This window comes from Hirundo rustica, chromosome 4, assembly GCF_015227805.2.
Source record: "Hirundo rustica isolate bHirRus1 chromosome 4, bHirRus1.pri.v3, whole genome shotgun sequence".
NCBI classification, from domain to species: domain Eukaryota; kingdom Metazoa; phylum Chordata; class Aves; order Passeriformes; family Hirundinidae; genus Hirundo; species Hirundo rustica.
This window is the reverse complement of record NC_053453.1, coordinates 51,797,745-51,823,829: the sequence shown is the minus strand read 5'-3', so window position 1 is coordinate 51,823,829 and position 26,085 is coordinate 51,797,745. Positions and strand designations below refer to the sequence as shown.

The 26,085-nt window shown below is 41.8% G+C and overlaps 1 protein-coding gene across 5 annotated transcripts in view; it reads left to right on the top strand.

Annotated features, from left to right (window-relative positions):
- The first annotated feature begins 1,677 nt into the window (after positions 1 to 1,677).
- The window catches only part of ELK3 (ETS transcription factor ELK3), a 37,134-nt gene continuing 12,726 nt past the window's right edge, over positions 1,678 to 26,085 (top strand). The window contains exons 1-2 of one of the 5 annotated variants that reach the window (XM_040062301.1): positions 1,678 to 2,113; positions 18,927 to 19,135. In XM_040062301.1, the coding sequence (XP_039918235.1) occupies positions 18,929 to 19,135 (207 nt within the window). In that variant the 5' untranslated portion in view covers positions 1,678 to 2,113; positions 18,927 to 18,928. Of the gene's footprint in view, positions 2,114 to 18,926; positions 19,136 to 23,484; positions 23,503 to 25,832; positions 25,872 to 26,085 lie in introns of those variants that run through there. The other 4 variants (XM_040062303.1, XM_058420329.1, XM_058420330.1 and 1 more) reach the window with 4 other exon arrangements.

Genomic DNA, 26,085 nt, shown 5'->3' with positions numbered 1-26,085 from the left:
TCACCTCTTGGTCAGAAAGACAATAAAAGATAAATGTAAACAATGAACACTGGTATTCCCACCTGCCATTTTGATATCATAAAAACTTTTCTGATGACCCTGTTTGCAAAACTGGGTCTTCAGCTGTAGTTCCCAAATAAAGATTGATTCCTTCATCCTCATGACTTAAACTAGTGCTTACAGCAAGGACTTTATCCACTGTACATTTAATCTAGGAAATATACTATCTGAAATTAAACATTTTAATGCTACTTTATTTGGGAAGCACAAAATGAGGTTTTATCAGACCTCATAGCTCTATTCTGAAATTCAGAATGACTTCTAAAAAGTAGTGATTTAAAAAAAAAAAACAATAACAAAGTTCCTTCATTTGGTGTGCTGGTATGAAGCTATTCTTGCTCCCCTGTGGCAAGTTAGAAGACAAGAAGGAAGAAACCTGATGGACTTCCTCAAGAAACTGAATAAGATCCTACACCTCTGTTCAGATGCTATTGACAGATGCTTAGTGACCAACTGTGACAATCTCTTTTACTCCATCAAAATATACTTTTGTTCCCAATGACATTGCAAGCAACAAACCAACAGAGTGATACAAAATAATTGGCTTCTATGATAGTGCTCATCAAAAACATTCTGAACAGCAGTTACAGTGCTGGAGTGAGAAATCTCATTACTATTAAAAGAAACAACAGTATTTGTTTTGAAGTAATATGCCTGAACATCACTGACGTTCTTGGCAGACAGAAGATGATGTCACTCACTCTGAAAGTTTCCCAATAAAGTTAGAAATGCTGATATAAAAGACACGAGAAAGACAAAATTTACGTAAACTCCCAATACTGGAAATGTGTCCCTTTCAAGAAATTCAAACCAACAGTTTAGATCTGAGGTCTACAGCTTGAAGGTCAAAACCTAAACCTCAATCATCTACCACTGGTCTGACTCTTGAGATATGCTGTGGAGCTGCAAGATCCAGCTTGTATTTGATGATTTGCAATAGGAAAAGGAGTAATATTTTTAAGCTAAAAGAGGGTAAGTTCAGACTGGATATAAGGAAGACATTTTTTTACAATAACAATGGTAAAGCACTGGCACAGGTTGTCCAGAGACGTGGAGGTGCAGCGTTCGTGGAAACATTCAAGGTCAGGTTGGAGCAGTAGCTCTGAACAACCTGATCAAGTTGATTATGTCCCTGCTCATTGCAAGGGATTTGGACAGGACGACCTTTAAAGGTCCCTTACAAACCAAATCGAACTGTTAGTCCAGGATCCTATGATTTGAGCGCTCCTTGATTTTTTAACGTTATTTCCCCTCGATTTCAGTTGTTGTACCGTGTTGCACCGCTTTTGTACTTTGTTATCCCTGCGAGGCTCAGCTTGGGAAGGTGGCCAGCGAGCATCCAGCGAGCTACTGCGACCCACCAGCCCCTCAGCCCCCCATGAGCCCAACCACAGGTGCCACACGCTCCCCTCCACGGTGCCCTCAGCCTCAGCACGGTGGGACGAAGGCGGCCGTCTCTCCAGGAGGCAAAGGCCGTCACCGTCCTCCGGGATGGGGAAGCACCGCTCGTAAGGGGCTCATAAGCATCTCCCTGGGGTCCCCCGGGTATATGCCGGCCCAAACAGCCAGGGAGGCCGGCGGGAAGCTCCTCCCTGGGGGTGTAGCACAGGAAGGGGTGGCGGTCGGGGGAATCGCGGAGCTCCGTGCGAGCCGGCGGAGTCCCCGCTGCCCGCTGTACTATGCGTGTGTCTTGTGTTACAGCCATGCTGCACATCGGCGGCCAGAGCGAGGGGCGCGGGGAGGAAAAGGCTGTTTACACAGACTGCAAACCGCCCGGGGAATAGTGCGGGAGAGGAAGTGAGCCGGGCCGCTGTCTGACTGCCCCGGCTTCCTGCTCGCTCCCTCTCACGGGCAGGCGCTCACACACACACACACACACACCGGCCCAAGGGGGAAAAAAAAAAAAAAAAAGGAAAAAGGGAAAACAAAATCAGGATCTCATTACTAGAGCAACAGAGAGCCTGCAGAAGACTGTCAGCATGGAGAACCAGGGAATTTTACTCAGCTCCCTCTAGACTACCAGAAGAGAGCGGAAAAGTCCCTCAGCCGCTGGGTAGGTACAAGTGCTGCTGCGCCCGCCCCGGCTCCCGCAAAGTTTCGGGGGGCTGCGGGCAGAAGAAGGGGGGGGCCGGCGGCTGCTGCGGAGCGGCGCTCCGCTCGCTGGTGGGGAGGCAGCGGGGAGAGCCCGCGGGGAGGGGGGCGAGGCTGCCGGGCACGGCGGGGAGGGGGCTCGGAGCCCCGCACGGGGCCGGGGAGCCCAGGGGTCCTGCCCCGGGCAGCGCGGCCGTGACGAGGCGGGGGCGGCGGTCGGGGGGCCGCATGCCCGAGGAGGCTCCCGCCGCCGCACGGGCCCCCCGCCCCGGGGGAGGGTTTCCCCGGGGGCCCTGCCGCCCGCCGGGAGCTGAGGGTGCAGGTGAGGGGACGGACCGTGTGTGTGTGTGTGCGTGTGTGTGGGGGGGGGGGGGCGGCTGCGGGAGAAGGAGCCGGGGGGCAGGGCCGGGAAGGAGGCGCCGGGGGTCGCGGGGAACCCCGGGTCGCCGCGCCGCCCGCAGCCCTTCGGCGGTGCCGGGGAGCATCGAGACCCCCTCCCCGGCGGTGCCGGCTGGCGGTGCCGTGGGGCTGCCCCCTCCCTGCGGCATCCCGGTTACGGCGTTCGGGGCGGCGGGGGCGCCGCGGGGTCCCGGGCGGCGCGGCGGGGCCGAGCGGGGCCGGGGAGGGCGCCGGGGAAGGGAAGGGAAGGCTCCTGCAGAAACTGAAGAAGGGGCTTTAAAAAAAAAAAAAAAAAAAAAAAAAAAAAAGTGTCGGGAGAGTTTCTGGCTTGTCTGGAAACAGCAAGACTAATTGCCATGCGCTTCCGGTTTGAAACTGGCAGCAGACAACATCTTGAAAATGAGTCACTGCAGCTCACAAAGAAACTCTGTGGTTTTCTCCCTCGCAGGTTTATGTATTTGCTCCTTTTTACAGTTTCCTTTGTAGTCTTCTACGGTCTCCCCGGATCTCCCCCCATCCGCTTTTCTTAGCCACCCCCTGCCCCCAGACCCTCTTGGCCGACGAGGATAGTTTCCACCACCAACTGGAAAAAGGAAAAACACAAAAAATATTTGTAAGGGAAGGGGAAAAAAAAAAAAGAGAGGGAGAAAGGGGGAGAAAGTGGAGAGTTGTTGTTGGATCTGGCTTTGCTGAAGGTTAGAGGGACTCTGATGCTGCAGGGGGAAAAAGTTCCCTGAATTTTCCACTGGCTGCAGGAAGAGAGCCCATTTAGTCATGGCTAAGTAATGTCTGCACACACACCAACTAATCTCATTAGGAGTTTCCGTTCCTTAACACAGGAGGGTTTTGTGAAGCCCTGTCAGCCTTTCTAACGTTGCAGTTGAAAGGGAGACAAGTTACATCTTTATTTACTCAGGAGTATAGTGCTATGACAATTTTATGTAATGTAGCATCTTTTAAGTCAATGAGGAGGACTCCAAAAGTCAATCGTTACATTTAATTTCAAGCTGAAAGTAGTGATTCATCTCGTATTTTGCTCATACAGACTTTTCAATTATTTCAGATTAATTTATGCATTAAATATTTCCATAGGGTGAAGCATATAAATGGGATAGCAAGATGTCTGTGTTATGACAGACATGTTCTATGCATGTCTGACAATTGCAGGTAATTGCAAAGTTAAAAGACTTTTGAGCCAAGATACTGAGGTGATTGCCATATTTGAAAAATATATTCACCCACATAGCCTTCCTGTATTGGTGCTTTAAATGTAGTTTTCAAGTGATTTTGTACATACCAGTTTTGATTTAGTGGTTTGTGTAATTACTTTGTGGTGATTTGCTTTCATAGTGGTCATGAAAGAAGTCTATGTTCAGAATTACAAAGATTTTTGCCATGCCCCACCAATCTTTAAATTATAAGTAACAACTTTTTGTGGAAAAAAAAGTCTGGGGCAAACAAAGAAAATGGATTCTTGCTTGCAAGTGGATTTTAGCTAAAGGAAATGCCAATAAATGTGAATAAAATGGTGTGCAGAAGGAAGTAACACTTAGCTACTTACTTGAATTATCATGTGATAACGTTAAACTAATTTGCAAATATTATGCAAAAAATAGTGCTTGCAGTATACCACGTGTTTACCTCTGAGGATCTGCAGTGTTTCCTGCACTTCCTATGTCCAAGTGGCACAGAAAAGTTCTTAATTAACATCACTTCACAGAGGACTTCTATTAGTGGATTAGTGACACAATCTCCAGACACAGATGTCTCTCGATTTTCTATCTGGGCAGTGAAGAATTTTTAGAACAGTGTACAAACCAGGCAATGCCTAGTCTCTGTCTCAATCAAATGCAGCCATCAGGAAGCGAGGGATTATTTTGCAGTTTTGGAGGTTTATTTTTTTTTGGTAAAATTCTTGGTTTTAGAGAAAGAAGTGCAATACTGGACACAGTGTTCAAAAACCCGTTGAACATGTTATGGAGCAATTAGTGTGGTGTACAACACCAAAACTTACTGTTTCCTGGCTCTTACTGTCTCTCTCTGAAATACGGATGTTAAATTGTTCACTTATTGCTTTAAATATTGTTAGAATTTCAGTGTGCCCTCTACTGAATCATAGTAGGTGAAGCACACACATACATACATACATATGTACATATATATATATATGCAGTCTATCCACACTATATAAATTTTGTGTGTTGTGTTCGTTTGAGATAGGTGTAAAACATCTTGATGTCCTCAGGAAGACAGATATGGTAGTAGTGTACTTTGTATTGTGTGTTCTGTAGATTTGAAAGACTGAATGAGAAGTAATCTGTAGATGTGTTAAAAATACATCTGAAGTTCTGAAAGTTCTGTCTGGAATAGGAAAAAAAAAATCCATATATCATGTAATGCATGATCGTTTCCACTCAAGTAATAAATAAGTATTAAAAGCACCTTTATTGTAAATATAATTTTATTCTTCACCTGTCTAAAACTGTGTTAGGAGTATATATTGTCTTCTAAGTGTTATAGTCTTTGCTTACGTCTTGATTTTTCCAAATCAACTCTGTGAGTTGCTCCTAAAAAGAAAAAACCCACAGGCTTATATCCTTTCTAATATCCTTATCACCGACTCCACCTAGATGCAACAGCTGAAATAAGCAACTCAGTCTCAGGGGAGAAACTCAGCTACAGCCTTCCTTGTAACTGTTTTAACACCACTCAAACAGACACTTTTATATGTGGAAACAAAAGGGTATTTTGCTTTGTTCATTAGCAGTTCTCAGAGCTTACTGGTTCACAGTGGTTCTTTGCTCCTGTTACTTAACATTATTTCATTAAACTTAAGCCATGGAGAGAAATCAAGTATATATCTCCAAAGAATGAAATATTTCCCCTTTGCTGTGCAGAAAGTCCAATTATGTAAACTTTGCCTTGTTGGAATGCCCTTCTTGGGATGGAGGTATTCTTAAGGCAGTTATTCTTAGGGGCAGCTGTTATTGGTCAAGTGAACACAAATATTGATCAAAAACTGGTTCTGAAAGAATTAGCACAGAATGAGAGTCAATTTTCATGTTCACCAAGGTGCACGGAGCTTGTTGCTTGCTCTAAGGTGTTTACATATAGGAAGGTAGCTATACACAACACGGACACGGAGATCCTTGAGCTGTACAGAAAATACAACTCTTAGCCTTGGGAATGCAATCACATGACAACATGTTGCTTCAGAAGAAAGAAATAGGTACCAAAATAAACAGACATTTGGCTACTAAAGATAAGGGAGTGCAGGGTAAGGGTGGGAGCGCCTGCACATAGTTACTTGTGATGCATGTATTTATAAAAAAGGATTTTAACTAGTGTTTTGGTGACATCATATAAAATTTGTAAGTTCATGTAGTTACCGTTATCTCTCTGAGTGGTTCTCTGCCATAATGCTAAATAATGTAAGAGCTGATAAATTAGCTAGTAGTTCCCATAAAGATGTGGCAGGTTGGACTCCTTTGTGCAATGAGATGATTTATCTGGCCGTGGCTTGTTTCTTGTGGAGGTGGCTCCAGTGCACGGCATGCCTGGATGCTGCTGCTGGACTCCATTTTGGAGCTGTGACACTGATTATAGCACAGTTATCCTGGGCCAGTTTCAAAGAGCACTGTTGGTTTTGAGCTGCTGTCTGTGCTTGGTAACCACACCCAATGGCTCATGCCACAGGCTGTCACTGACAGGCCTGTGAAAGTTGTGTTGTGCCCTGGATCCTTGGATTGATTCACCACGGATTTCTCCTCGGTGTTTCCCACAATAGGGAATCTCATCATCTTGAATTATTACACAGATGTTTACTTCATCTGTGGCTTGTTAAATGAATCAATGAGTATTCTGGAGGCTGTTGAGAGCTCTTGAAAGACCAAATGTGTCTGTTCTCATGTTGAAGTATTTTGTTGAATAATGAATGATTAAAGATTTAGTCATGATTTTGAGGAGAATGTCAAGGTGTAGGCACAGGAAGTCCAGCTCACTGCACCACAAAATACAAGATGGAATGTGTGGAAACAAAGCAGATGAAGCACCAAGTGCCTCTTATCTGTGCACTTCACAAAAAGAAATTCACCTTTGTCCTTAAAGCTTTCTTTAACGCATTGTGATTTTGTGTGCTAGTAATTATATCAGATTTCAGGATTTTAAGGGTTTGTTGTTAAGAGTGGAATTTAATTCAAAAGCTCTTTGAAGGAGACTTTTCTAAAAGCAAGAACTAAAGAAACACGTGCCAATAAGCATTGATAGGAAAATATCACAAAGGCTTTACTTGCCAGCTAATTCAATGCCAGTTAATAACTGTATACTCAGTTCTGCATTTTTATTTTTTTATGGATTTTGTGGAATTTTTTTTGCACTACCAAAATGTACTCTGAAGCTGTTGATCTGCTCGATAGGTGCAATTCCCGTGCAGTATATCATATTATACCAGATGACTAAATATTTAGGTATAGGAGGCCAATTTTGCCATGCCCTAGGGAGATACAACTCAGCTGAAAATGATAGGGGTTTTTTTACTGTTATGGAGTTCTCAACACCATGTCTGATTTTGGGCTTGCTCAAGTAGCATTGCCGCTGTTGTCTACAGCAGTGGGGTTTGTCCTTCTTGTATCTCTGGATCCATAACTATTTCTGAGCAGTTGTGCCCACAGTAGTGGTGCTGCAGTGCTTCTGCCTCACTGTCAGGAGGAAGGTCCCCTGACCCCACACGCATGGGCCAAGCGTTGAAAACTGCTCCACAGTATGATCACAGTTATAGACATGACACCCATGGACTTTTAAGATAAATACCAATCAACTGTGTAAAGAAAGGTTTTTGAAGACTGTAGCATGTGATCTGTGTACATCTGAGCAGTTAGGTACGGCTCAGGATCTTCAGGACAAGAGTCTCTGTAAGAAGCCACAAACTTACTTTGTTTTGATCTTTTAAAGCACTTAGGCATGTATTTACTGTTGAGTGTGCCAGCACTTCTGTTAATGCACTGAGACTAGCTGCGTGTTAAATGTACCTAAGGCACTGCAGTGGCTCCTGCTTGCTCTGTGAAGGGTCCTCCTAGTCTTCCATAGCTGTAAATTTTGTAGTGTCGGGATGTAATGAGTGTGTGAGCCATTCCATGGCTTCTCCCAGATCCATTCCAGAGAATCATTTCAGTCACAGCTGTGTCTCTGCTTACCAATTTACTACCCAATATTTAAAGATTCAGAATATAACTTGGATTATCTTTGCAAATACCAGTTTACTACTTGTTAATGTGTTTTGACTCTTGTGCAAATAATCCTGTCTTAGTTTTTTGAGCTTTAAGTATACAATTATCTTATACTGTAGGTCCTTTATTCGTTACTCAGCAAAATACTTCAACATGAGAACAGACACATTTGGTCTTTCAAGATCAATTGAAGTACTATGAGGGGAAAACTCATGTCTTACACATTGTCTTTTATTTTTCACTGTTATTAAATTATTTCATGAATAATATGTAATTTTTATTATTATTACCAATCATGCAAAATTGGTAAAAGCTTTCTAGGCGCTAACCTAAGAATTACGTCCTAAGTCCCATTAATAACGTTTTACACGATACGTCTTTTTCTGAAAACATTAGTGAACAAGCAAAAATGTTTGTGAAAACATTACTTTTGCAGTTGTACACAAAAGAGTAGACTTGGATTATATCCTTCATCTAAATGATCTAAATGTTTTTAATCAAATGTCCTCCTATATGTTTCCATTCCTTATTTTGCAACACAGCTGATAGTTCATCTGGAAAACAGATTTCTATTCCATATCCCTTTGCCTCTAATGTGGTGACAGCACCTCTTTACTATGTCTCTGTATATTTCTTCTTTTTGTTGTTGTTTTTTTTAATGAAAATTGATCAGATGTGTTTCAGTTTAGGCTTTTTGAGAAGGATGCTAATGTCTGTTATTGTTTTTAAATGTGTGGTAGTGTTGAGTGGCCTTTGCTGTATCAAGTCACAATACACCACAAACAAAAAATTTATAGACTAAAGTACCACCATTATCTCTTCCCAGCAATTAACAGTAATTCATGTGAAGAAACAATCTTTATAAAGCATTTAGAAAATAAGAACAAATTCCTTTTGCGGCTCAGTTAGTGAAATCTGGAGAAAGTCGACTACCTCCAAAGAAATTCTTCCATGCTACACTAACATAGCTGAGATGGCAGTGTGGGTTTAGATTCTGGATATAGACCTCTGTGAAGTCTGGTGACTCAGAGCAGACTCAGAGTGAGTGGCGTGTGTGGTCAGTTTAGCAAACAGCGAGTGTGGAATAGGGCTGGCATAGGAAGGATGACTGCAGCCCTCCTCCAGTACTGCCACTTCAGTGCTGAAGCTCTGTGATAAAAGCCCTTACAGAACAGAGCACTTTGATTCCCTGGGAGCAGGGCACAATAATGCTGACTGTGCAGTCTTATCCAAGTTGAGGAGAGGGAATAGAGTCTTTGCATTTTATTTAAATGTGTAATTTTAAGCAGAATTCAGGATGCAAGTCAAAACAGTGGCCGTTACATTATCCTGAGCGGCAGAGATGTTGACAGACCCGTTGGTGCATTGATGTCACTTCTTAACATGTGCAGTCTGAGCACTCTGTATACAGCAAAGTTTGCTGTAATCATTGAAATAATGTCTCATTTGTCTCTCATTCATAGTTTGCAGCAGCTGTGGGAATTAATTTAAGCATATAGGACACAGTATAGGGGAGTGACAACCAGATCTTCTCCTGGCTGAGATCTCATGTATTCTATGATACATTCAGTGGGGTATTCCAGTGTTTAATAAATTAAGTTAGGTGAAGCATGTAGATGTGACCTGGAGGTCCTTGTTGGTGAAGTAGGCTAGTGAATAATGTAAGAAGATTAAAATATTTTAGTTGGGTTTTGGATTGGCTTAGTGCATGATAAACACACATATCAGAACTTTGATTAGCACTGAGAATAATAATAGACCTTTGAGATTTTTTAGGTGTAAGAACAGTTCTTAATTTATGTTTTTACTATGAGATAATAAAAATACAGACCTTGACTAGTACTGTGACTTGTCGCTTATTTTTTTTGGCTAAGGAACTTACACTTTGGCTTGTGCTCCAAAAACTACTGCAATAGAGCTAATGTTTTGGGAAGAAACTGTCCCCAAAGTTAAATATTTCCATATTTGTAGGTTACCACTTGCTGAATTGTGTTACACCATTTTTGGTATAATGCTATAACTGACTCCCCTTGCAACATGACAATATGCAGGTAAACCTGAATGTTAATTAATGGTTCAATGACTCATTTTGCTAATCCAGCAAATTCTGAAGATCCAGTTTGCATGGTAAGGCAAGTCTGACTACCAGTCTATGATGATCTTGCTTCAGGTTTCATGAAAATTGCCTGGTTTTCCTTAACAGAACTCCAAGGACTGTTTCCTGTCCTTTTGGCCAGGTTCCTCTCTGCTCATAGTACAAAAAAGTTCTGCTTTTTTATCTGGCTTTTAGTCTAGGAAAAATCAGTTGCAAGGAGAAGATTAGTTTAAACATGTGAATATTAAATGTATTAAAGCAGCATTTGAGACAGCAGATAGTACACAATTTAACATATTAGAGCCACTGCACAAGTTACAAAACATTCGGTCTGTTGTTGCAAAATTGAAAAATTTAATACTTCATTTAAATAAGGGAGTACACATGAAGCATTTACATTTGGGAGGAATCATCTCTTGATATATTAAGTAAACTTTCAGTATAGCCACTGTTCCTGTAGGTTGGGACTTCTGCCTTCTTCAGCTATGGAAACATCAGAAATTTTATATAGGATGATCAAGTAACCATGATCTGTGTCCTATTGATGCTGACAAAAATATAAGAGGAAGTCATAGGGGAAAAATAAACATATAGGGTTGGTTTTGAAAGCAGGAGTTCCTCAGATTGCAGCGTAGCATGTTGCCAGCATGCCACAGATGTGCACCACATGAGCAGACAGAAAGCAGTGTGAGGAGTCTGCGTTCATTTTGTGTCTGTCCCAAGGTAAAGGATTGGAGCCATTACAGATTTATGTAGTTTTGTTTATGGCTAGCTTTAGAAATAATTGAGCAGGTTATTTTTTAAGCCTTCACAGGGAAGCAACTAGCCACTTTCCCTCCTGCTAAGGGCTTTTACTCCAGTGGGATTAAAACTGTTTCTTAAACTGGATCTTTATAGAAAATGCGAAAACACTCGTGTTGTAGGGATGGTGTCATCACACCTCTGCTTGGCAGGCAACCAGTCCTTTGTTGTATTTGGAGATTGCAGAACTTTCTTCCTTTGGACATCTGCCTCCGCTTTTCTTTGACTTAGGTAAAAAAAATTAAAACCTGCAAACATTGTATTTCCAAATGTACCTACTTGAAGCAGTACTGGACATATGTGTGAGTACTTTCTTCTCTGCGGTGGAACTTGATGTTATCCCTTAATATTTTGCGAGGTCTTGCTGCCGTCTCTTTTGTGTTGCTCTTAACCACAGGAGTCTGTTTATTTTTTTAAACGTGCTGGGCCATAACAGTGGGTATTCTTGCTTGAGAAGGAGAGCTTGTGAATTTTTACTGTAAATAATCTTTTAAATTAGAATTTAAAGTAAAAAGATGACAGTTATGCTGGAGTAGCAGAGTAGCCATACCTTGTATGACTCTGTGAAGTAGATCGTCCAGCAAAACCCTCTGTGTTTTCTGGGCACATCCTTTAAGCCAGTCTGTGTTTGTGTGGCAGTATTACTCTAGTTTTGCAGTAAATCGGAACTTGTGCGCTGGGGCACCCCTGTGGCTTTCTCTCATGTTTCCACTGGGTGGTGCTGCAGGAATTCCTTTTTTTTTTTTTTTTTTTCTTTTTTTTCACTTGAATCTGCATTTCCCAGAAAGACGCCTCTAAAATATAATAGGAGGAAGTCCTGATTTAGAAAGTTTTTGCAGTTTCAACACAATGGAAGGACTTGGAGGATGCTCTGACAGGAAATGTCCTGGTTGCTGGATGTGGAAAAATTACCAGCATTCTGTATCGCACACACAGTCGGTTCCCTAAAGTGTCCCGGGTAAGGATTGCACCACTAGTTTGATTTATTACCTTTAACAGAGAAAGTTCTGCATGGAATGAAACCAGGTACACACTTAGTTGAGAGCTTATTTTTTCAAGCCAAATTAAATTAGTGGTAAGATCTCCTTTGATGAGTATTTCAAAACTTTCTGAGTAAACAAATTGATATTTGTTTTTTTCTCTTTTCTGGCAGAATCACTAACTCCTCACCAACCACATCCTATTTATCACCCTTGAAGCATCTCTGTTGAGAAATAAAGTGTTAGGACTGACTCAGCTTTTTCTTTCAAATAGTTCTGAGCAAACATTTGGACAGATTTGGCAATCATCTTTAAACCCTCATGATATAGTCATAGTTATACAGATGAATTTTCAGTGAAAATGTTATGGCTGACTAATTTTTAAATTATTTTGGAAAAGTTCCTTTTGTTGATTGACACTGTTGCTTTTGTAAATAAATGAAAAACAAGTGTACTTCAATTTTTTTTTTAATAGCAAAATTGTCCTAGAGGATTTATAAGTTCTTCAACTTTTTGTATGCTATTCATTTTAGAACGGTGTTTAGGGTGTGTATAGACACTGCCTTATTCCATATTTTTCTCTATATATAGTCTTTGATATTTTATGTAGCATGGAAGTTATATATGGAATTGTTTTGGTAATTTCCAGCAAGAGATTTTAAAAAAACTCATGTGACTGTTCATTTTCTAAGTATTAATAGACTTTAATTTAGTTAAGTAAAAATCTCCATTTCTAGTATTGAGAAATGGTGGTTAAAAGTAGTGGCAAAACAGTCACATTCTTGCACATGGTATTGCAGCAGTCATCTCAAGGGTTAAAATGAACCTGAGACACTTAGAAAAATAAAACCAGAGCTGCTATTACAAACTGGGACAGATGTAGGAGGCCAGGTTTCCTGTGGCCCATTTTCCAGTTTCCTGGCTGCAACCTGCAGAAATAAAGGAAGCCAAATGCTAACGTGAATGAGAAACTAACAATGCCCCACGTCACTCTGCTCGCAGAAACGTGCTGGACAGAATTAGGATACAGAAGCAGAAAATGGACGTACAAAAACTGTACACACGTTCTCCAGAGTAGTTTGCGATGGTAGAAAAAGGCATCTGTTACCGAGAAATGCTTTGTGCTTGCAAAAGCACACACGTGCCTGTGAGGGAAATGTAAGTGGAGGTGTGTGCCTGCTGTGATGGGGCATACAAAAAGGAGCTGGATCTTTAGCAGCTGCTTTGGCTACAGAAGGAATCAGCAGTTTCTTCATATGCTAAGGGAAATTAATTTTCCTGCCCTGACTCAGCCTCTTAATCCTTTTCATGTACATGTCTGATCACCATCTTTCCGTGACTACCTATATGGCATAATGCTGGCTAACATTTTTTATGTCTTCCTGATTTAATTGGTCACCAGCTGTTTTGTTCAGCCTCTGGGCACCCCAGCCAGTCTGTCCCACTCAGCTGTCCCTCCTCTGCCCCAAGTCCCATGACCTGGTTTATAGCTCAGGCTCCCAGATGTTGTTCCTTTGCAGACCCTTTAAAGCAAAAGGCATTGGTTTTGATCCTAATGCCTGGAGGGATTCCTAGTTTTAGCCTTCAAAACTTGTTCATGTTGGTTGTCCAGGATCAGCAGTTTCTCTCTATTTTAGAAAGGCTGTAGGGGAGCTAATGAGAAGAAAAAAATCCAAATAGGAAACCTGGACTGCTTGGGAGAGCCAAGCAGAGCTGTTACAGCTGTAACACAGTTGTGTGGAAGCTCTGCAGAAGTCCTGAATTGCTACAGAGCTGCTTTCCAGCTTTTTGCCTTTTACATGTGGCTTTTCCTGTGCAAGAGTCCTACAAAACTTAATGCTTCAGGGATTGTCCTGCTTATCTCACAGTTCATGTCATAAATCTTTACAATACTGTGATTTTAGTTAGCTAGGTTTGTCTCTGAGCCTCCTGGTTTTCTACCGCTTCAACTTAAGATGCCATGTTTACATGTTTTATTTTGCCCAGCAGGTTAATAACTGTATTTTTGGATCTTAATGCCACCTTACTGACTGACATTTTATCACGTGGACTTTCATATGTATTGTCTAGTTAAAAAAAGAAAAAGCCTATGCAGCTCATCAGCACATATATTGCCATTTCTTAACTATTTCTAGTGGAACTTGCATAATGTTTTCATAGTATTTTTTTCATGCTGGTTGAAGCCAGCTAAAGGGAGAGAGAGTATTTGGCATGTAGACCCCTTGCCTAAGTGAGGAATTTGGGTAGACCCTTTACAGGAATGTCATTTCTCAGGCGGGACACGTTGCTCTATGGTTGTCTCTGTCCATTTCCATTATCCTGTTCAGGGAGAGCTTATGGTGTTGACTCTGTTGCTGCTCCAAGTTTAGGCATTTCTGCTAGTTCCTCAGTTTGGTTGAAATAGAAGCAGAATTATCAGCACAGATACTCTGATTTGCCCCCTTCCAGCATCAGACCTAAACTTAAAATTTGGTGTGTGGAGGGCATGTTGTATCACACTGATCATGCAGTTGCTAGGGTTTGTATGGGGGCAAGCACATTGTGAGGAATGTAAATTGTTAATGCAGATGGTGTCAGTGTGGTTCCCTGTCACAGCTGCCAGAGAAATGAATTTTCAGAAAACTCAGTCCTGAAATACCATTCTGCTGTCCAACACAGCATTTCCAAGTGTAAGTCCTTCTAACTATGCCCGTGATTATTTGCATCAGTGGTAGTAGAAGTGATCACAAAGTAAAATTACTAGGCTGTCTAGGTCAGGTCAAACTAGCAAATTTTGTTTCATGGCTTAGAAAACATCTTTGACTGTCAAATGCATTGTATAAATATTTTAAAAAATGGTAGGATGGCAAAATCAGATATGTCAGAGTTAATGGATTAAAAAATCGACTCTTTTGTCTGTATGAATTTTGATTAGGCTTTCCATGACACAGGATATGTTTCTAACATAGGCTGTGTTTCTCATTCTGTACCATTGATACATGTCACTATCTAAATTAGGGTTTTTTTAAAACTATTTTTCTTCTGCAAATCCATGTAATTCAGTATGTGGTTCCATGTATTACTAACTGCCCTGCATTCAAATCTTGTACTGAGCACAGAAGTAAGAGGAATATTTTTCATTACTATTTAATATTAATACAGAGTTGAATGAAGTGTGGTCACTGTAGGAAGTGACCACATCCTAACAACTCTGTCAGCGTAAGGCAAGACACTAAATTCCCTTTGAGTCAGTAAAAATTCAAAAGAATTAGAAAATACATAAATGAAATGTAACGTTTTCTGAAAATCTCCAATTCCTCACAGTCATAATGTATTATTACTTTTAATACAGGTACCAGTTTTTTCATTGAATTACGTGTCTTCTGATAAATCCATCTGTCCTGATTCTCTTGCTTGACCACACAAATGAGGCACAAGTTAAGCTCTGTGTGGCCATTTTGTCCTCCCGAGGGGACAGTTAGTGCCTTTTGGAATCCAAAAGTTCCCATAGAGCAAAGCAGGTTAATACTTCTGTTGACATGTTTAGAAATTAAATATTTTGTATCAGCTAAAAAATCCTGTTACTGCAGAATCTTAGATTTTTACTTTTGTTGTGGGCAGAATGGGAATTTTCCATGGGCAGAATGGGAGCTTCAAACAAAGTTTGTTAGAGAAGCCTTCCCTCTGAGTCACGGGGTTGCAGAGGGGACCCCTTTGCTTTCCAAACTCCTCAGAGAGGAGTCCAGGCAGAACGTTCTGCTACAACTATTCCTTGCAAATCACATTTTACAGAATGGAAATGAGATTAACACCAGTTTACCAAATTCAAGAAATCTGAGATTTTACTTCACCATATATACTTAGAACAAGGCTTCTGTTATAGGTAAGTTACAGCTGTGAATATTCAGTGCAACTCAGACCTGAACACCTCAAGTTTGGTGGTTGGGAGAGTAGGACCATACAATTAATGATCAGCTGGAAATGTAATAGGCATGATTTGCCTCATGTAGGAATCATACATACAGTTGCTTTATGAGCAATATGGGAAGCTTTATAGAGGAACTCAGTGGCAGATGGAGGGATGAAGCACAATGCAGCACTGAGCTGTTTTAATCTCCTTTCTGTAGGGGCAGACTTGGGTCATACCAGTAGAAGATTTATGCACGTACCAACTGAGCACATGGATGCTGAAGTCTGAGGTACACAGGTCCTTTATAAAGCCTGTTCAGAGCCACAGGTTTGGGAGAGTTGATGGTCAGGCAGGACAGGGTTGTGAGGAGCTGTCTAAACCTAATTCCACCACAGCCATCTGCCCTGGGTCCAACACCTGAATGATCCCCAGAGATTATCCATGGATCTCAGCCACTTCCAAAAAGGTGGCCGTAACCTTTTATGTAATAGCCTGGTGGGAGTCAGCTCTTCCTGCTCACCAGGATGTTTGGTTTGTGGAATGAGTATTCCTGTAGGATTCTCTTGCCCTGTGCTGTTCATGCATTTTACGTTATGCCTATGGCTGAGACACCTTGAGCACCACACTCAGTAGATAAAATGGAATCCAAAACTGTTTACATTTTGCAGATGATAAGCATCAGAAAGCAGGTTCATAATGGAAAGTGTAGTACAAACTTAGCTGTAGATTACACTGTGAATTTTCATGGGCAGAGGGGAATGGGGATGAAGCAGACTGCAGCAAAATGTTCTTCACTTTGCATTCAGTTCCACTTCACCTCTCTTCAGAGCCACAATTGCTGATCTTGTAGTTCAAGATCTGGTTGAGAGAATTGTTTCTCTGAGGTACTACACTGTTTTGGGTGATGATGTGGTGGTGAAGTTTGTATTGGTACTTCTGCAATTCTCATCCCTCTTTTCTTTTCTCAGCTGAAGTTCTGCTGACAGGTCTTTGTAGCATGGGACACATTTCAGGACAGTTTTGAAGAAAGATATTTATACTTTACTTATAATTTTCCAGAGCAACAAAAGTTCTCTTTGGGATTTCTTGTTAGGAAGAGTTGTATGATGCAAGTTGAAATTATATGGGGTATAGCTGCAAAATATGTGATGTAAAAAAAATAGGATTATTTAAGAGGAATATGACTATGTATAAATACACCTTTTTAGCAAAGTAAATTGCAAAAGTTACAAGTATTAGAAAGTATATACATATATGATGCGTATCTGTATATTTATGATACCAGATTAATAGGGACACTGTATTATCTATGAAGTTAAAGATAAATAATCCGTTAAAGATGCTAATATCTGCAAAGAGGGTGTCGTTTAAAGGAGCTTTTAAAGGCTGTAAACCGAGTAACTGTCAGGTATATTTAATCCTAGCTATGATTTTTTTTTTTTTCCTTGCTTTATTCTGTGTGGAAAAGGATTTGTATAAAATTGCAATGAGGCAAATGCAACGTTTGAAAGCGCCAAACCTTCCATATAGGCTGTTCTGTTTCCAGGGTCCCTAACAGTCCTAGGAGCCTAAATCGACCTTTGAAAGTACTGTGCAGTTACGGTGTCACTCGGCTGGGCATCAGTAGTTTTGTCTTTGTCATTCAGACGGGGCTCTCAGTTTATTAGAGAAATGAGGATTTTTGAAGAATAGTAAAATCATCATTGATTCTGCCAGCCCTTGTTTGGCCAGGTTACTTGGAAATTATTTGGACCAAAACACGCCTGTACATCCCGTTTTTCCACAGAACTGTTGACGACGTTCTCTAGTCTCATTAACTTGCTTTACACTAGTGAAGCTTATGCAATTTTAATATATATATATTTTTTTTCTTTTTTTCTCCCCCCCCTACCCGTGGACGTTACGCGCGGCGGTTTCCTTCATGCCGGGACGAAGCCTGAGCTGCTCCCGCCGCCTCCCGCCGTTCCCTGCCGGGCGTAGCTGGAAGCCTTGTGCCCTCTTGTGGTTCGCACGTCCAGGGAAGCGGGCGGCAGCGAGCCTGGCATCCTGCCTGCCTCACCTGCTGGGTCACTGACAGGGTGCCAGGGAATGTCTTGGGAAACAGAATGAACGAGGGCGCTAAAAATCGTGAGCTTGTCTAGATAAAGAAAAAAAAATACCCATTGTTTCATGCACAGAGGCAAGTCGGGTAATAATTAGCCCCATTAGCACCATAGTCAATTAATCAGTACCGGCAATAATTTTGTGACGTAACATATCCGAGTTAAGAATCAGAAGAGACCAAGAAAAAATTATTTGATCCAGTGTTAACATGCGAAGGCTGGGAATGTTTCTGAAAGTGGGTGAAAACCTCATTTAATGATTCTGTAGTTTAAAAGGTCAATTTTAGCTCCATCTTCATTAAAATGATAAGTTGTTAGCAGCGATAATGCTCCCAGTTTTTAAGTTGTGTATATACGTGTGCTGAGTTGGAATATAGCCAGCCTTCAGTTTATGCTTTTATTGCAGCTCCTGAACAAAAGGTTTGTTCTGGGGAGGGCTCAGTAGCACAGGCAGTTAGCAAAGGAAAATGATATACTTAAACAACATCTAGCAGAGAAAAAGATATTCAAACAACCTCAAATATGGGACTTGGGCGCTGTTAAAAATATTCCTAATTCTCAGTAGTACATATGATAACAAAAGAAAAGATCCCTGTTAAAGAGAGGTTCAGGGTAAACATCACTTACTTTGCTGTGCTTAAGTGTACTGAACTTCCAGCTTTTCTAAAAAATAAAAAAATATCTTCTGAGCTATTTGAATTGGCAAACAGAAGCAGCAAGAGTAATTTCAGGCTCTAGAAAAAAACAAAAGAGGCAAAGGCTGTCTGGTGGTGGGAGGTGGAAGGGATGCAGCTTTTGGTCCTGTAATCAAAGGCAGTTGCTCTGGTCTTCCCTTCCTCCCCTTTTTCACAGTGATGTATCCAAACAAGTCCAGTATACTCCTCCTGAGAGTAAACAGCAGGTTTTTAGTATCATTTCAGTGGATAGTCATATTAAGTCCTTTTCTCCCCCCCTTATATGTTCCTTTAAAGAGTGATTGCTTACAATGAATGGAAGACGCCAACTGGTGGTGGCCTTGTATAATGTGAACTTTGTGGGCAGTGCTTTTCTAAATACTTCCTCTATTTTGTGTGTCCCTTCAGAGAACAGCAGTGGGAAAAATACTGGAAAAGCAGTGGAAGACCTGTAGGTCTTGTGGATGTTTGGTTGTGAATGATGTGGTAGCTTCCTTTTCTCAATTACGCAGGATGAGTCCTGCACAGAGCTTATTACTGAAATGAGCGCTGGGCGGAACACCTGCTCCCAAATGTTTTTCACACTGTTGCTCTCCTTTGTCCCTTGTAGGTATGGAGAGTGCAATCACACTGTGGCAGTTCCTTTTGCAGTTGCTGCTAGACCAGAAACACGAGCACCTCATTTGCTGGACGTCTAATGATGGCGAATTCAAGCTACTCAAGGCAGAAGAAGTGGCTAAGCTGTGGGGACTCAGAAAAAACAAAACTAATATGAATTATGACAAGCTGAGCCGGGCGCTCAGATACTATTATGACAAGGTAAATTTTGTTATTCTCATGCAGACTAAGAAAAAAGAAATGCTACCAGTTAATATTTCACCTCTCTGTGGAAGCTATTCAGAAGTTCCTCTAACTAGTCAAGATGCTAGAAGGAAAAGATTGTAGAACACAAATATACAAATATAAAAACATACAAATACACAACTACACAACTACACAACTACACAGCTACACAAATACACAAATATACAAATATTGTAGAACAAAAATCTTGTGTATTCACATTTCTCCGTTTTAGACTCCAGTAAATTCAAGGAGTTTCCAAACTGTTTCCACACCCTTTTTTTGATAAATATGACATTGTTTTTACTAATTGATATTAAATAATCTCAGGATTAGTTCTCCTTAAATGGATATTTTTCCATACAATATATAAATTCCAAGTTATTAGTTTTACTGTTTCCTGTATTCTTTAAGATAATATTAATAACAAAGACTGTTACTGATTTTGTGTATTAAAAAGGAAAACTTCACAGCCATGCTTAGTAGCCTGTTTTCATCTTGAATTTCAGAAGAGGGGCTGAGAGGAGATTATACAGTGAGTAATGGCAGTCTTCAGCACAATGGACATGTTTGCTGTCTGCACAATGCAGAGGAAAGTAGATGCTGTTTCTGGACTGACCTTAGAGTACGGTTGTCATGTATTATTTGTAGTGCACTAATTCTTGCAGGGCACAGTGCTATGCAGTCAATCTAACACAGCGATCAAAAATCATGTTGACTGCAAATTAACAATGAACAATTGGATGATCAGACTTTTCATGACCCACAGGGGCTCCTTCTCCTGAAAAAAAATTTAGTTTCAGATTTAGAGGTGTTAATGTTTTGTCCACTAGAAGTCAGTTTCCCACTTAGTGTGGTTCAAAGGTGGCCTGACTGAGAAGGCACAAAAGGATTCGGTGAGGACAGTACAGCGGCTGTTGCAGGCAGTTGGTGTGATGAATCCCCTCCACTAAGTGCTAGAAAGGCTTCTGCTCTGCAGGGGGAAGCTTGCTTCATTATAGGACTCCAACCCCTCTGGTTATAGACTTGACTGGGATCAGTGGAGACAGAGTGCCTGCTGGTGCGTGAACAGCATAGCCAGGCAGAGCCCAGATACGCTGAGCATAGTGACTGAACAGACATTGCTTAAAAATAAGGAACAACATATTTGTAGCACTTACGCTTGGAGATCTCTCTGATCTCTTTGAAGTAGTGGAATATAATGGCTCCTTACCTGAGACTCTCTTGCTTCTTCTACCCCTTAACCTTTTTTTTTTAACCCCTGTTCTGTTTCCAGTTCCCTGCCCCCAGCACACACACCTTTGTCATTTGTTTTGTCTCTGCTCAAGCAGCATCTTGCCAGAGTGGCTGTATAGTTTCTTCATCAGGGCTCTGGCTGAAGCGACTGCTTGCTCTTTGTAGAGATGGTCTTCTGTCTGACAGTTTTATCTAAGAGTAGCGCAAGGATTTGGGCCATTCTTTCAGGCGTTCTGCAGTCCAATGGAGGTCATAGCTCCTAGATGGAAAGAAGGATAAATTCTTTCTTCCCCATGTACTGCAGTCAGGGTTTGAACCCCAACCCAAACCTATGGCTATTTCTATTTAAATTGAAAGAGTAACTCCTTTAGAACAAAACAGTGGAAGCTTCTCACTCTGTGAGCATAGTGTTTTGTGGCCTGTAGGTTCCCAGAAGGTGGAGAAAGGTGTATTATTGGGCGAGTGCAGAGGGACAGAGCAACTTGCTGCAGATTTTGAAGTGTGAGAGATAATGACATAAGATAGCAGATAGTAAATCCTCATAGAGTGGGAAGGTGTGCTCAGCAGTGGGTTCAGTCCTAAATGCTTCCTCTGCCTTCAGTTCAGTCTGTGCTGCATAATACAGCAGGGAAGAAGTCAAGAAAGGGAGGAAAGGCTCCTTGACATTCTTCCTTCACCCTGCAGAACAAAAGGGAAAGGAAGCACTGGGGGGGTGAAAGGGCCTCTCTCAGACTTTAATGCTCTTTTCCTTTAGAACATTCAACAATTTGTGAGATAAACCCAAAAGTAGTCTAGACTCTGAGGCAGCCTTAAGGAACCTTCTGAGATCCTTGTCCCCTTGCTATTTGTGTGCAACGATGAATGTGCTGGCAGCTGGGGCAAATGGGGTGTACACTAAACAAATGGGACAAACACTGAGCTGCAAATGGGGGAGAGGCAGCAGGAAAGATGAGGCAGAACTCTGGACAAGACTTCATTTGCACTATGGAATTATTGACAGGGATTTCTCTACCTATAACCTGAGTGAGCTGGCAGCACATGAGTTTGAGACGAGGGTCAGTGATTTTTTAGACATCATGGTAGCACATGGGCTGGACCTTCCCTTCTTGCACCACCCTCTGCTCTTACTGCATACAGTTGACACTGAACTAATGTTTCATGGTCTATCTTTGAAATTATTCACCATGGAGAAATAAAACCCGATTGCTGGATAAATGGGGGTTTATGAGCTCTGCCTTTTGCTTGGGGGGAACACTGGCTTGTTAAAATTCATCACTTGATTCATCTGAACTTAAAAGTAAATTAATTCCAGTACTGGAGAAAAATAACACAATTAGGACAAATTCCTTAGCCTGGCTTTAAAAGCAGGCCTGTGCCTGCATACTTGCTTTAAAAGCAAGCATGACATGCTGTTGAGGCTGATGGCTAGATTTATGTTAAATTCATGTAAAAAGCACCCCAGGAAATGTAGAGTATGGCATGTCTTGATTGTAATTTGCTGCCATGATTATAGTTGCTAAAGGTTTGTAGATCATTTGAAGACTCCATTTCCTGTTTCATTTGTTCCCAAATTCTCTCCCCACACCCACTCTTATTTTTATTTAATGCATTTCCCCTATTGCCTCAACAGAGCAGCAGCACAGGTAGCACTGAGGAGAGGCATCCTGCACTCTACCTACAGCTTGTGTCCATCATGTCACACACTTTTGCCAGTCAGAAATCTCTTGTAGTGCTTTCAGGCAAGAAAATGCTTCAGCACTATTCCCACACTGAGCACTTTAGCTTGAAGTAAAATACCTTTAAAAGTACCTTTTTTCCTCTCAAGTTGAAGTAAAATACCTTTAAAAGTATCTTTTTTCCCCTCAAGTTACCCAGTTATTTTGTCTTTATGGTAGCTGTAATGGCACATATCTTTTGGAAATCACCAGGGGTTTCAATATTACTGGAAGTCCCTATGAATATTTCAAGATGATGCCACAAGAGAAAAGCCAGTGAGTTTTTCCATGAGGTTTTTTTTGAGGGAAGGAGGGTGAATCCAGGAAATTACATGCTGATATGAACATTAATAGGATGTAGCAATAGTGGAAGTCAAATCCTCAGAAGTTAGGAAATAAAAGAATCACAATTCCCTGGATAACCCTAATGTTTGCATGAATTATGTTGCATCTTGACACAGTCACATACTGTCGCGATGAGCAGTTATTCAATATTTTTGCATCCTCTCTGAACAGTACGTGGCCCAAGGCATTACTCAGTGAGTGCTATTCAGTCTGGTTCAGTTTTAGTTTCAGTTAATGGCTGCCCACTTGTTTAGATGGCATGGCAGTATGATTTATAGCACTAAAATAATATGGGCTGCTCTGTGCTTATTGCAGTGCAGGGACAGGGCTTCTCAGGTGCTCTCAGGATTCAGAGGTGCCAGTGCATTCTCTCCCCTCCCATAACAGGTAATCTGGTTACTAGTTCTTATTTTTAATGTCTAAGTGTGGGTGGAAGCATAGAAGAATTGTTTTGGGCAAGGGTCCCTTGCTTGGGTGCCTGCTGAACTTCAGGATATAAAGTGATAATGAAAACTACTGTTTCAGTTTTGGGAAGGTCTTCTTGTAAGACATCTCGGGGGAAATAGAATCCTGCAATGAAGCAATAGCAGTGTGATTGTGCTGGAGTACCAGCTATAGATTATGTAGTGGTGCAGGTGAGAGGTGTTACTTTAAGGGGCATTAGAAAGTACCTTTATAGAAAACTGGAAGGAGCTCCATCCAGCAGCGATTTGTGGAAGTCAAGAAAGTGCTTGGCTGAAATGGCATAAATGGTTATATAGTGTTATCCGTATGGAAAGATGGGAGTAAAGGATTTGACCCTCAGTAAGAGGTGACGGGTAGAGGAGAAAACCCAAGAACTCCTGCCTCAAAAAGACACATAAAATAGTCCATGTGAGATGAAAAATAGTCCATATGTGAGAGGAAAGGGATGTCCAGTGAACTGCAGGAGAGAGAGCAGAAAACCTGGTCATAGGTGCCAGCCAGAGAAATCACCTTTATCTTCCAGATGGAGGTGATTGAAGAAAGACTGAAATCCAGCTAAATGGGAGCCTTGATCTTCCAAAGGTCAGTAGAGGTGCACAGTGTGTAGCATCTGTGCCTGAAAAATGTTTCAAAATCTGGCTTCTACACACACAGTGTAATAAGCATAACTGCATAACCTGTGATGCTAGCAGAATCTGCCTGCCTGCACATGCTGAGGTGGACACACTCCCATTTTTCAGAGCAAACCATCCTGCCACAGGTACCTCCTGCTAGCATATGTACTTCAGACACTGGAGTGAGCAGCCCTCTGTCTGGAGAGGCGTCCCAATAGCTGGCAGCACCCTGGGTAAGAGTTCTGAGGGGAATTTGTAGCCTCTGTTCCTACACATATTGCACCCCTCAGAACTCTTAGAGCCAGGGAACTTGCAACACATCCAAGTGGGACTTAGGAGCAGCAGCTACAGCTCTGCTTTTTCTTCTTTTCTGACCAGGGATGTTTTGTACAGACAAGTTCATTCTGCTCTGCCATACATTTTGAGATTTCAGGCATCGTGATTATAGGTCATTTCCCGGAAAGAGGGAAAAATGATCTTCCTGCTCCTGAGATCCTTCATTAATCTGAAATTTGACTAGGAAGTGCATCCCATTTCCCAGCTCAGTCTCCCAAGTAGCTCCTGCAGCCAGCAAACTTGCTAGCTAGCAGGTTTGGGCCAAGCCACTAGAATCCTTCAGTCACCCTGGCAGTATAGGTGCACATTTGCTCTCAGTGGTTCAAACACAGAGTAGGAGTCTGATAAAAATCAAACACAGACACAGATCGATTTCAGCAGAGCATATGCAGTAGCTGACACAACCCCTCCCCAGTATAGTCTAGTTTAAGCTGCAGAGAGAATCAGTCCACCAAGCCTTTGGCATCCAGCTCAGCCAGCTGCTCTGTGGGGGACAGGGGCAGAGGAGACCCGTCCCTGCAGCTGGTGATTCAGAGCTCTTGGGTGAGGCTGGCTTTGGAAGGGCTCATAAAGTGAGTTCCTGAAGTGCTGGGGTGTGAATAAGCCTGAGCTCCCCTGCACGGCCGATGTGCTGGAGCAGGCAGCAGGCACTGCTCTGCCCAGCTCCTGTCAGCAGCTTTCCAAGCACTTCTCAGCAGGGTGGGGTGGGCACGTTTGCTGTGGTCACTGTTTGGTACACTGGGGGCAGAGGAAGGGAAGTGTAAAGCGTCCAGGAAGCCAACAGAAGAGGGGCACTCCCTGCTGCCTGCCCTCTCTCTGAGTGTCAGAGACTGCTGTCTATTGATAAGTTTTGGTTTTTCTTTAAGCTGTTGGACTGGAGCCCTTGCTCTTGTCCTGGTTGCTTATTTCTTCTCCACAGCAGCTCATGGACCCAGCAGTCCTACCCTGGCTCCCTGCAGCCCTGGCCAGCAGCCACTAGCACTCATTGCAAGCCTGTTCGTGAGGGAATTTACATAGAAAATTGAAACAACAATAAAATAGGGCTAAATGTTCACATACACTTACTGTCATTCTACCAAGCTAGTGGTCTAGTCTTCCTGCAGATGCAGGAAGGCACAATTCTTTGCCCTTTCAAACTGCTTGTTGTGGTGCCTGTCACTGTCTTCTGTGGTTTGAACCATCATAGCTCAGAATGACTCTGACAGATCACTGAGGGGATAGTGAAAATGTGCTGCTTTTTACCTTCAGTTATTTGTCAAAAAAATATGGAAAAGTCAGTGCCTTTCTGAGGCACTTCATTAATTTGTGTCTTTATTTTCTCTTGCATGCTGGTGGAGATTTCCTCAGGCTACACATTTAAGAGAAGCCTGCAAAGTGCTTGAGGGATCTGCACTCGAATCTTTTCATCTCCAGCCATTGTTAAGTGGGCCTTTGCTGCAGGCTGGCAGAGTTGGAGGAGCAGCACTGCAATGTTCTTAAAATATAACCGTATTTAATAATAACAAAGGAAGTATAAACTCACCAGTCCATACAGTTGCTTTTTATAGCAATGTTTCCCCGTTTCAAGCCTGCATCAGTGTAAAAGTGCAATCCCTAAATAAATTCAGTCTTGTTCTTCTGGGAGTCACATTTTCCAAGGAGGATCTCAGTTGCTAGTGCTTGATTTAACCGTAATTCAAAGTTGCCAGGAGCAGAGGGGAGGCATTATTTTAAATTAAAATGTATATATTAAAGAAAGAAAACAAAAGTCCAGTTGGGATTTTTTTTTTTCCCATATGTGAGTACTTTGGAGTTTTTGCTCTTTGGAAAAAGAAAGCAATATCAAGAATGCAGAAAAACTGCAATCAGCTGATGTTGCACCTAATTAGCAGTGAAAAAAAAAAAAAAAAATCTAGGCCAAGCCCAAAGCCATGGGAATTAAAGCTCTTGCAGACTGAGATTCTGTGGGCTGTTTGTCCTGAACCTTTGGAAGGCAAAAAAAGACACAGCAGCATCTGCCAGGTGGGTAGATATATGTGTACAATTCAGCATGGAGGAGGGCATTTTGTGCCTTTAGTCTGAACTTGCTGAATTTAATTCTGCTCTTTGCTACAGGTCTCTGTTATCAACTTGGGAAACAACATTTTCTATTTCTGCCACAGCTCCTGACCTGTGATGCAAAGCTACATTCCAGGGTTCTTTGTAGGGTTAGTTTTATATTCAAGAAGGTGCCTGA